We start from the raw sequence: 12179 nt of genomic DNA, 5'->3' as shown, positions 1-12179 counted from the left end.
GGCTGGCATTATATTGGTGGAAGGAGTTGGCAATATCAAATGACTCCCTAGGTTCCAGGAAACTTGGTTTTGCCATTAGGTCATGCTTCAGCTTAAGACAGAAGCAGCTTCAACTGTTTCTCCAGATCCTGTTGTGTTGTTCTTAGCTACAGAGATGGTGGCCAACATATGAAGATGGTGAATAAAGACCATGTCCCATTCCGCTCTTATAGACCATTGGTTGAGTTTAGGGAATAAGCAGCATGAGTGATCTCTCATGACTTGTTGAGCCACTTTCTTAGATTGCTTGGTGGAGCTGTCGTGTTTCTCATGATACTTTCTTTGGTCAAGCTCACCAAAGATGCTGGAATGTTGCCTGCAGAGATGTTGCTTAGCATCTGGCTGGCAAGCCAGGTTTAGTCAGAGCAAATGGTATGTGATGAAGCCTATTTGGAAAAAGCAGATCCTAAGCTTCAACTATCTTTAAGCAGCAATGGTTGACTGTAGGCAAAAGTCTACAAATAATTATGGGCTGATGAGCAGGTTTCTGGTAGCACTGCTGCCTTCATTCACCCTAGATGTTGGCTAGATGTGCAACTCTCTTGAGGTGGTACATGAATTTTCCTTGTGCTTTTCTTCCCCTAGGAGCAATTTGAGGCTGCCTGGTTGGAAGGAAGGAAGGAAAACATGCATGGTTGGAAGGGAGAAAGAGATGTATTTCAGATTCTCTGTCCCACTTCAAACCACTTGTAGTCTTCAAATCCCTTAGTCACTCTGGAGTAGTTCTGTAGATGTCACTGATGCTACTTCAGAGGAAGCATTTTGAGGACTATGGCCTCATAACAGGGAGGGGATAGCTGGAAAAGATTCATTTTTCTCTGATCCCCATTTTTGACAGTGGCAAGGCATATTTTGAAGGAGCTTTTAAATTAGGCTAGGCAACATCTACTTGACAGTTCCTGCTAGTGCTGATAAGTGACTGGAGGCAGAAGCATAAAAGTGTCAAGATGAATCCATACTGTTGACCATATCCATTTCCCCAACACTACTCCAACCAAATCAGAGTTGGGACAAGACAAAAAATGGTGTTACTTTCTGGCAATGCTCTATGAGATGGAAAGCATGTGATTTCCTGTGTGTGTGTTTGTGATGGCCTTGCTTTATCCATATGGCCCATTTGAAAAATACATCTGATCAACCCACATGTGCCTGTGGCTCTCAGCAGCAGGCAAGACTGTATGATTCAGGGCCAAACTAGACATGGTATTAAGTGCTTGTTGTTGTTCAGTCGTTCAGTCGTGTCCGACTCTTCGTGACCCCATGGACCATAACACGCCAGGCCTTCCGAAGTGCTACTTTTCATCTAATCTGCAGGTTTTAAAACATGCAAATTATATCAGCTGGGGTGGGTGGGGGGTGATAATTACTGGGATCAGTGGTGGGTTTCCTCCCAGTGCAAATACCAGCTTCAGAGGAGGGATTTCCCTCCGGACCACAGCAGGGGAGGAAAGGGTTAATTTCCCCCTCCATGCCTGCTAGGATCCTGATGATTATCAGGCCCTCCAGCTGATACTATCTGCATTTTTTAAAACCTGCATGTTAAAGGCAAAGACACATTTATCTCCTGTCTAATTTGGCAATCTGAGTTGCTCTATCTGTAGTTATCTTGAGTCATGAGACCATCTTGTCTTCTTCATCCAGGGAGACTTCCAGCTGAAGGCAGAGCGGGTAATCCAGTCTGTCATGGCCATTTGCAACGCTCTGGCTGCTGTGGAGTCCCAGGAGATCACAGGAGCCCTGAATCAGCTGCCGCCCTGTCCGTCTCGCATGCAGCCCAAAATCCAGAAGGTAAGAAGCAGGGCTTTCAGGCAGAAGCAGTGAGATTTCATCTGAACACCGACACTAAATATGAGAGAATGAGGAGAGTCGATTTACCTGAGCTGCCTCTCTTCATGCAGTGGAAGAGCCTGCGGAGAAAGGCTCTTCAGAACTTTAGAGTTCTGACTGGTGCGGACTGAAACCTGGGGCAGATTCACCACCCCACTGACGCCAGCCTCCACTGGCAAGAAGTGAAGTTGTGGCAACGTAGCTTTCACATTTGATGGTAAAAGCACATTTTGAGCTGCTTTTGAACATTTTTGGTTGTTTTTTGCACATATGTCAATGTTCGTAAGGCAGGATAGCTGTGGAAGTGAAGTCAAGTGCACGTTCTATGCAAGGGTTTTGCATTCTCTTTATTTATTTATTTACTTACTTGCTTACAATATTTGTATACTGTTCCATGTCTAAAACAGATTTCGGAGTGGTGAACATAAAAGACAAAATAGTAAAGGAATAAAAAAGATTAAAACAACATATTAAAATTATGCTTTTTAAAAACAGAATGCCAATAGAATGCCAATAAACCATGGCTGGTCAGTTAAGGACTGCCTCCTGGAACAGTGCTGATTAAGCACACTTGGTGTAAGCCTCATGTATAAAATTTCTCTTGGACTTGGTTATTGTTAACAACCTGGTTCCTGCATCCTCTAGGGAGCACTGCTTCCTAAATGGTGCCTCTCCTAATGCAATCTCAACAAGAGAGAGGGACTGCCTCAAATGCCCTGACATCACCTGGTGCCATCAGCTAGGCGACAAAGTGGAACCTTTTCAGGGGTGGCCCCAGCTCTTTGGAACTCTCCGAGTCCTTTGCTCCTTGTATTCAGACAACAATTCAAGACTCTTCCATTATCAGAAAGCATTTAATGACCTAGCTGGATTTTTCAATCAGTGCTTAAAAAAGAAAAAAGAAAAAGGACTTTGATTTGTGTATATTTTAGTGGATTTTGTGTATATCTTTGTGGAATTTTATTTATGACTTTTTAATGTTTTTATGACTGAAAGCCAGTTTGTTTCCTTTTAGAAGCAGGGTGCACATTTTAAAATAATTCAGATAAATTGAGGTATAGGTTTATATAGGGAATTTGGATAGTGAAGAATGAGTGAGTCCCTATTGCTTTAGTTGCTGTGGCCGTAGTCTCCAAGTCACTTGTCCTGAAACACTTTTATTGACTTCAGTGATGCGACTTCAGAGTTAGTGGTTTACAACTTGTAGCTTAAACTTCAGAACACTTGACCTCTTGATATGAATCAGAATATAATTTCTCATTGAACATGAAGAGCAATAAATGTGTGTCACCACCTCACATATTATGGGGGTTCACTGTGAAAATGCAGAGTAAACACGCAATGACTTCACTCATCTGAACAATGTGAAGGGGATCCAAGGAGTCTGAGGGTCAGAAACAGCAATCCTAGGCACACTTCCCTGAAAGTAAGCCCCATTGAACACAGTGGAACTTACTTGTGAGTAAACATGCATAAGGGTGAGCCGTTAGTCTGCTTTGCTAATTCATTCATTATGAGGGTAAGGCTATGATGGCTAAGTATATATTACCTCCAGTATCAGAGGCAGTATGCCTCTCACTACCAGCTGCTGGGGGACATGAGCAGGAGGGTGCTATTGCATTCATATCCTGTTGTGCACTTCCCATAGGCATCCAGTTGGCCACTTTGTGAGCAGAATGCTGGGCTAGATAAATCTTTAGTCCGACCCAACAGAGCTCTTTATATTTTCTTCTATTCTTATGAGGATATGTAGGTACATTAACTCAGTGTTCCTCAAAATGAGGCTGCATTTGAAAACTTTTGTGGCCTTTTCTTTGGATCATCTCTTTCTCTTCTCCAACTGGAAGTTTTGTAATTAGAATTCCTAAAAAGCTGGGGAAGTGTAGCAGTTTTTGCTTTAGTCCCTCAGTTAGATTGGCTTGAACTGCTGGAAGTGGAAACATGATGATGCATGTTATATAAGCTGGTTGGCCCAGGAAATTGCTTCCATTGCTGTCTGATTGTCATAAAATATTTCTGTTCTGGCTTTTCTTTCCTGAACAGGATCCAAATGTTTTGGCCATGAGGGAAAATAGAGGTAATAATTTCTCCTCTCCTATGTTTTTGTTGTTGAATTCTGAAAGCTTTTTACGCCCCACTGCCTCCCAAGAGCACTTTTCTAATCCCGAATTATTGCAAATAGTTATTTATTGAGCTCATCATCATCATGTGTATTATTAACAGCAGCCCTTTGAGCTTCCAGCTTTGAACAAGTCCCCAGAGTAACCTTCCCCAACTGGGTGCCCTCCAGATGTATGGACTTTAACTCCCATAATTCCCAGCCAGCATAGCCAATGGCTGGGAATTATGGGAGTTGCAGTCTGGAGGATGCCAGGTTGGGGAAGACTTACTCTAGAGCAGAACATTCCATTGACCAGACTTTTCAGCTCAGCTAACACAAATTAGGAGCAAAGTTCCAAAAATGTGAATCACCTAACTGTTCTTACAACCTTGAGGGATTGTGTTTGAGTGTCAAACTAGACATAATGTGGAAGACCCTTGAACAGGAACTCCTGTGGTGTGTGTGTGTGTGTTTTAAAGATCAAAGCAGCTGCTGGGGGTGGGGGGATCTAATTTGGGCTGTGACTCACATCCTCACCCCCATGCCACTTTCCCAGTTTTTTACTCTCCCCACTTCTGCTAGTTGCCTCACAGGGCAAGTCATATGGGGTACCTGTACGTTTTGTCCCCCGAGGCAAATAGCCACTTTAGTGGGTCTGTAGAAGTCACTGAGAATTTCCATAATGGGCTAACACCATTGGAGAGCAAACTTAGCAAGGCATATCAGCGGTCAGAGGGTTTGCCATGCCTAGATGCTTTGCAGGGGCATTATTCTTGAATTCTGAAAAGCTTCTGTTGGTTCTTCTCTGTACAGAGAAGGTTGTAGAGGCTTTGACAGCCTCCATCTTGGATCTGGTGGAGCTCTACTGTAACACATTCAATGCAGACTTCCAGACCGTGGTACATGGGAACAGAAAGCATTATCTCTCCCAAGAGGCCCGGCTCCTCTCTTGCCCCCTCTCCTTCACAGTTTATGCCACTCATCGCATACCCATCACCTGGGCTGCAAGGTAAGCAGCAACATCTTTTCTCTGCTACCTGGCAAAGATCACTGGTACTTAGTGTTAGATTGCCTTCCCAACCTGGTGGCCTCCAGATGTGTTGGACTACAATTACAACGTGGTTGGCTGGGGGATGCTGGGAGTTGTAGTCCAACACATCTGGAGGGCACCTGGTTGGGGAAGGCTGTGTTAGATCTTGGACTTGAGTGCGTGTGCGTGTGTGTATACACGTGTGCTTGTAGATGGTTTTCAGCTTTTCTGCTGAAGTGAATTAGCGAGTAGAATTTTTTGTCCGAAAAGGCAGGAATGAAATCGTGATCTAAGTGTGAACTTGAAAATATGGGGAACTAGGGTGGGTGCTTGTTATCCTTTGGAGCACCTCCTCACTGGGAAGCTAGTGTGGTCGATCTTCTGGCACAGACCATTTTAGCTGCGTCACCTTGCCCAGAAATGCATGTTGTGTTCCTTTGAACAATTATAGGCGTTCCTCATTATATTCAAATCCCATGCAGTTGGTCAAGGTCAGCCTCGGTGAGGAGAAATCACCTTAGCCTTCACTGGCTAAATGGAAGTTTAAATCTCAGTTGCCCTGTGCCTGATGGAATTTTAATATGTTGGCTGCTTCAATTTAATGTCACACGTTTCCCCTCTAACTCTGACAAGCTCTGAGAAGCCAGCCCAGTAGGTATGAAAAACAAAACAAAACCCAACATTTATTCTAAAGAATTTCCCCTTGAAGGAATGAGGCTGGCTGGCTGAGGGCAGAAGACGAGAGGAAGGCTGCTTGAGGGAATGAGATGCTTCGGCTATGCAACATTCTGCCCCTGCTGAGTGCTGTTTCTGAGGGTTCCTTGGAATGCTTTGGCTACCAGCAGCAGAGTCCCTTGGTCTAAGGCTCCCTGCCTCTCTGGCTTCGTCCTATAGACAGTGACAGATGGCAGCTTCTCAGCCTGGGCTTCTGTCCCCTCAACCAATGACTGTTAGTGGAGGGGAATCGCTTAATGGATATTGGGACAATAAGAAGTCTGGGCAGGGAGGGGACATTCCTTTGTCCACAGCCTTTGCTTGTGTGTTTGTGTTTCACTGAAGGCAGGGAGGCAACGTCTGGGAGGAACCCATGGGGAATCCACATCCCCCCGGCAGCAGGAGCATGCGAGGGGGGTTGTTGGGGAGATGATGGCAGCGTTAGCTGCCACCCCTCCAGGGACCTCTTGCTTTTGTCCCACCCTTAATGTATTCCAATGTGTGAGTGACTCTGAACAAAGGCAGTAGCCTGGGAAATCCAGGCCTGTCCTGACCTTTGTTGCCCCGTAACCCTCCCGGCATCATCGCCTGGCACCTGTCACATGGCCCGGCCCTTCTGACAGAGCACCGTGTGATGGCATTCTAAGTGGCGTATGTCGATCCAGCTGCCTGGGAAGGAAGTAGGGAGAGAGCATCTCCGAAAAGATGGGAAAATGCCCTATGCTTGGTCTGTTGGTGAGGGTGAAAATCTGAGGGAGGACTGTCCTGTTTTAGCCCCTCCTCCTTTTCCTGCTCCTCCTTTGGATCAATAGTCTGAGCTGGAAATGGTTTGAGACAAAGGGTTCCTGCCTTCATTCAGCTCAGATTTGGGTCTGATCAACGTGGATTTGCGGGCGCAATCCTATGCATGTTTAGACAGAAAGAAGTCCTAAAACCCCCTGCATTCCCCAGCCCACCATGTTTTTCTGTCTAAACATGCATAGAATTGCACCCTTAACTGAGGTTAAAAATGAATCTACCTGTCTTCCAACCCTGACTGTGACCTGTGTTTAAAGAAGGACATGATTGGTGCACCTCCTCTGTCCAAAGTTCCCATCATTGCTTGATATCAGGGAGCAAGCCCTGAGAATCTCTGGGTGCTTCTGGATGGGGCTTTATTGTGCCATCACTCTGCCTCACTCATGGAATGTAACCAGAGGGGTCCAGATGTCATCGTCTTCCCCTTCTAGCCCTCTCAGCTTTTTTTCCACCCGGTCTTCCATCTTCCTTCTTCCCGGGAAAATCAGTTAAGGAGAAAAAAGATGGAAAATCTGCCCCATGCTTTCTAACTGGTAGCACTAGGAACCCTGCATTTGGAAACACTGTCTGGGTGGCAGTAATGACTGGCAAGCCTGTGGATCTATAGAAATCTGGCCATGTCTTGCACCTATGCAGAACAAGAACAAGGTCATTCTTGGCATGAGAAAAACAATCAAGGTCCTATGATAATGTGCATATTTATTCTTATCATTGCACCATCCATGTACATACTACTTTACAGTAATAAAAAGACAGGCCCCTGCCCCAAGTGGCTTACAGTGAAAAACAACAAGGGAGGCAACAGAGAAAGGGGAAGAGGTAGGCGGAACAGGGGGAAAATACGGTATTACGGTCCTACATACTTAGGCTTTGTTACAGTAGGGCATGGGGATTAGGGGGCATTTTGGAAAAAATATTGATGTGCTGAATGTGTTGCTCTTTTCATCCCAAGGGCTTAAGGGTGACTAACAACAGATTGAAATGCAAACATAAATTATCCTGTTAAAGTTCTCTTGGAACAACTAAAACAGAACAGATGCTAACCCCCAACAGTCTCTCTCTCTCTCTTTCTCCCCCTCCCCAGTCTCTCAAACTAAGCTCAGATAAAAGGTCTTACTTCTGAAAGATTCTTGGGCTTTGATGAATCTCAAGTGGGGTTGGGGGAGGTTTGTACTTGGGGGTCATTCACCAAGCCAGGATACCTCTAGCTGCATGGACATGCTTTGTGCATATCATAGGCCAGACCTGGATCATCTGGGGTTTGCCTACCATTCATTCAGTCCCCTTGGTGGGTGGGGAGTGGGGGACTGCATAGGGCTTTTGCAGGCTTGGGGTTCAAACACATTATTACCAGTGGATCAGAGGCCGAGTATGGAATAAAGCAAGTCAAGGTATTTTTGTGTGTGTCCCTCCTGTTTGCTATGAGCCTGCAGCTAGGAATGGCAGTGGGCTGCTTCCAGTTCCTCAGAGACAAACCCCACTTCCTTTTTGTGCTGTGAAATAACACAAATGTTTCCATCTTGCCTTTCCATTCCCTCCCAACCCCTTTTTTTGCAGCTATGAAGATTTCTACCTCTCCTGTTCGCTCAGCCATGGTGGCAAGGAGCTCTGCAGCCCCCTGCAAACCCGAAAAGCTCATGTGTACAAGTACCTCTTCCATCTCATCATCTGGGACCAGCAGTAAGGCACCTCTCCACTTATCTCCCATATCTCTGTCAGGCTGGGAATCAAGGAAAGGGTGGGGAAGTGGCTGGGGAATGGGAATCTGGCATATTGTTAATGTGAGTTGGTCAAGGAGTGGATGACAAGCAACCTTTTCCAGGGGAAAGCCCGTAACTCAGTGGTAGAGTTCATGCTTTGCATGCAAAACGTCCCAGGTTCAAACCCTGGCACCTCCAGGTAGGGCTGAACTCCTGTTTGAAAACCTGGAGAGCCACTACCAGGTACTGTAGACCTGGGGTAGGTGATCTGGTGCTCTCCAGATGTTTTAGACTATAACTTCCATAATCCCTGATCATTGGCCAGGCTGGCTGGGTCTCATGGGAGTTGTAGTCTAAAACATCTGGAGAGTACCAGATTGGCTGTCCCTGGTGTAGACAGTACTGAGCTGGATGGGCCAAGAGTTCAACTCAACATAAGGCAGCTGCCTAATCTGTTAATGTATTCAGTTATGCTCCTGGAGTGTGGAGGGAAGCTAAGAAGGAACTGAGAGGGGGGAAGAATATCCTCTGCTCAGTAATCCATGGAGAGCAAAAAGCTAGCAAAAGCTAGACAGAGGGGAGTTAATGTATCCTTGTGATAATTGAACAGAGGCTTCAGTCTGCTGCTTGAGTGGGAGATGAGAATGTTTGAAAAGTGTCCCAATGAATGTATAATCCAGTACATATAAGTCCCTTCTTTGCGGCCTGACCGTTCATGCAGAGGTAGAATTTACAAATCATCTGCAGTCCCACAGAATTTGTCTTTTTCTAGGATTTCCCTGTTGTCAACATTGGTTCCTTCTTAATTATCCTTTCCACTCTTTCTCTCTCAGCTTCTGGGTTTGCCCTAGAAGTGCTCCACTCCTCATCTGACACCTTTCATACATGGTTAGCACTTACATGTAAGGAAAAGACATTACACCACATGCACGCCATAGTCGGGACAGGCTTCTAGGGGATGTCTATTTTGCCATGTGTAAACACTGTGCTGTTGACTGTGGCTTCTCTTTGCATGCGTGTGTGGCAAAACAGATGCGTGCATTCGTCACATGTGATTGTGTATGCAATTCTTTGCACAGAACTGGTATCTGTGTAGGAGAATCATTGTGTCTGAAGTGTCCATTAGCAAAACCCAGCCCACCTTTATAATACTTATGGCTGATTGAGGGCCAAACTACACATTGCATATAAATGCCCCCTGCCATTAAAAAATGGTAAATCTGCTTTGAACAATAGGCAGAGAAGCAGTATGTGGGGGTGGGGGAGTGGAGGTGGGGGGAGGGAATGCTTAATCCATTCCCTGCCTCTTCTTTCTTTGCTCCACATCAGTCTCACCATGAAGTCCCAAATGTGTTTTCAAAGGCAAACATGCCTTTGAAGCCCCATGAGGGGGAAGAAACACATGCTGGGAGTGGGTATTTGGAGTGGAGATATGGTGGGTAGGACGCCTTATAGTCGCCTACTAAAAATGGATCCTTCCCAAAGTAGACTTTCATTTCTGTGCGTTTTTATTTTTCCCAAAAGGGAAAATGAAAATATTTTCAGGCTGTTTATTTATTTCAAATAGTTATAAGTTGCTTTTCTATTTTTAAAAAAATGTCTCCAAAGTAACACAAGTATTATAAAATAGCCCAAGTGGCATACCAAGCAAAAGTAAAGATGTTCACTAAAAGTATCCCTAAAAAGCATACAACAGCTACCATTGATAAAGCAGGGCTCTCATTCTTTGGGCTTTGTGTATAACATGTAGTTTGTCCCTCACATTTTACACAGGGGACAGGTTTGCTGCTTTTCCACCATGTGTCTTCTGGTGAACCCTGTAATGTCTGAAGTGGAGAGATGCATGTCTGTAAAGACAAGAAAAGGACACGCGGAAGGCACATGCCAGGAACCACAACAGTCTATGGCTTCTTGGCACATGTCTCTTGTGTCTTCATAGACCTGGGTTTTCTCTTCAGTCTTTCAGGGGGCTCATAAGAAAATGGATGGTGGGAAAGCAAAAAACATGTCTACTACACAAAATGTGACTTGTCTCTCACTCCTTTTGTGACTCCACGGAACAAGCCCTGCATGCCTGGACAGTCCCCCCACCCACTGCCCACAGGCAAAAGTCTGAATTTGAGAACCTGACAAAATAACTTCCTATGAGTGTCAGATGGCAAAGAAGGAGAGGAGGGTCTCCTCTCCTAATCCCATGCTCAATGCCTTGGTATGTTTACTGTAGTTGCTGAGGGAAGGGGGAAGGGAAGTTGATCCTAAAATAGCCTAGGCAGCAGCTTGGCATTTTTACTAGGCTGGAAGAAGAAGGGATGGGAAACGGATAATTTTAGAAGTTGCCTGTCTCACAGCAGGAGGCCAGGGGCACACAGCAAAGCAACATGGAGAGTGTTGCCTAAAAACTCCTTTTGGTGTGTGAGTGCTTTATTTAGGGAACTAGGTTCAAACTCCAGGGTGGGACAACCAGATTGAGGAGTCCACCATGTAGCTGCTGCCTCCACAGGCCCTTTGCTAGCTGCAAGAAGGGCTTTCAGTCATGAGAGATTTGTACAGCACCCTTGGACTGTCTGTCTGTCGGGACGAGGCTGCACCAAACTGGCACCGTCTCCAGCTCTGCTAATGCTACAGGATTGACACAGGGTCCAGTTGGTGGCATTTCCTGTTATGGTGGCTGTATAGAAAGGGAAATAAACCCCTTGGACAAGGTTAGTGTATGTGTTCCTCCCCCCTCCTCCCATCCAGCCTGGAAAGCTCCTAATGGAAATTTGGGATGAAGGCCGGTTGTGTTCCCTCTTGCAACTGGAGACGTTCTTGCAGAACCTCATCTGAAACGGCCTCACTGGAGTTTAGCCCCAAAGCCTAGTATTTATGACATAGCTCAGCCCTGGAAAGCAAACAACATCTGAATATTAATAAATACTAATAAAGTGTTTCTGAACACGTGCAAAGTGTCATTTTCTCAGCATTAAGTAACCTACGTGTCAGTTATTAGAGGGAAGAGCTTCTAGGAAAGAAGGTGTTGTTTTCTTAACCTTTAGACAGCACCTAGAAAGCTTTTAGGCACTTTTATAAAGACTTATAATAATGATGATAGCTGCCTTGAGCACTATTTTTAGTGTAAAGGAGGGATATAAATTAATTCAATAAATAATGAATAAATGATTGGGGTGATTAATGTATGACTTGCAGACAGGGTTGAGACCCTATTTCTCTCATTTTAAAAATGAAAAGCCAGTATGTTCCAGCAGGCAGATTGTTGGATTTTTAACTTGCAGAACTTTGGCTCAGCCCCTTGTTTAGCCACAGACTTAACTGACTGATCCTAACAAAGTCACTGTGTTTCTGTTCCTTATTTGTAAGACTGAAATCATGGTGATCTGCCATGAGGAGTATGTAAAGCCCTCTGCAGTTTGAAGTAGTGCTGTTCCGAAAATTTCTCCCACATTTTTTCAACCATTCTCATTCAATTTGATAGAAAAGAAATTGCTTCTCAAAAGAAATTCAAAGGAGAAGGAATTTCGCAGAAATTCTCATGGGTTGGGTTTGGGGTTCTTGTGCTTACCTTACTTATGAGGTGGCTGAGGCATGTGCATGAGTGTCCTGTCTGTCATTGTACAGTAATCTCTGTGGCAACCTGTAGCCTCCTCTGCTTCCCGCACTTCAGTTAAAGCCATCATGAGGCAATTCCTCCCAAGGGCTTTTTCAGTTCAGGAAGTACAGGTGGCCTGGGAGGCTGCAGAGCAATGGAAAGATGTGTAATAGAGAGAGAAAACACACACAGTGCCCTCGGCCACCTCGCAGCTCAAAAATACCACCAGAAGAAATTCAAAATTCTGCCTGAAAAACGTGGAAGCCTCAACACAGTTGATGCTGTTGCAACCTACAGAACCAGTGCAATAAACCAAAAACCCTTAGGAAAAAAGAAAGAAGCTGTGCTGCAACCCCTGCCAATAGTGAGCTCTATCTGTCAGAA

General features: G+C 45.1%; 1 protein-coding gene across 1 annotated transcript in view; it reads left to right on the top strand.

The window, feature by feature from the left end:
• The window catches only part of PIK3C2B (phosphatidylinositol-4-phosphate 3-kinase catalytic subunit type 2 beta), a 138701-nt gene that overhangs the window by 82201 nt on the left and 44321 nt on the right, over window positions 1-12179 (top strand). Inside the window, exons 9-12 of the mRNA XM_084853231.1 lie at window positions 1681-1827; window positions 3910-3943; window positions 4781-4976; window positions 8067-8189. Coding sequence (XP_084709357.1) covers window positions 1681-1827; window positions 3910-3943; window positions 4781-4976; window positions 8067-8189 — 500 coding nt within the window. The remainder of the gene's footprint in view (window positions 1-1680; window positions 1828-3909; window positions 3944-4780; window positions 4977-8066; window positions 8190-12179) is intronic.

The sequence above is a fragment of the Heloderma suspectum genome, chromosome 4, assembly GCF_057233095.1.
Source record: "Heloderma suspectum isolate Gila_16-S chromosome 4, 16-S_ref, whole genome shotgun sequence".
NCBI lineage: Eukaryota > Metazoa > Chordata > Lepidosauria > Squamata > Helodermatidae > Heloderma > Heloderma suspectum.
The sequence above is the reverse complement of the archived record's forward strand: the minus strand, read 5'-3'. Positions and strand labels throughout refer to the sequence as shown.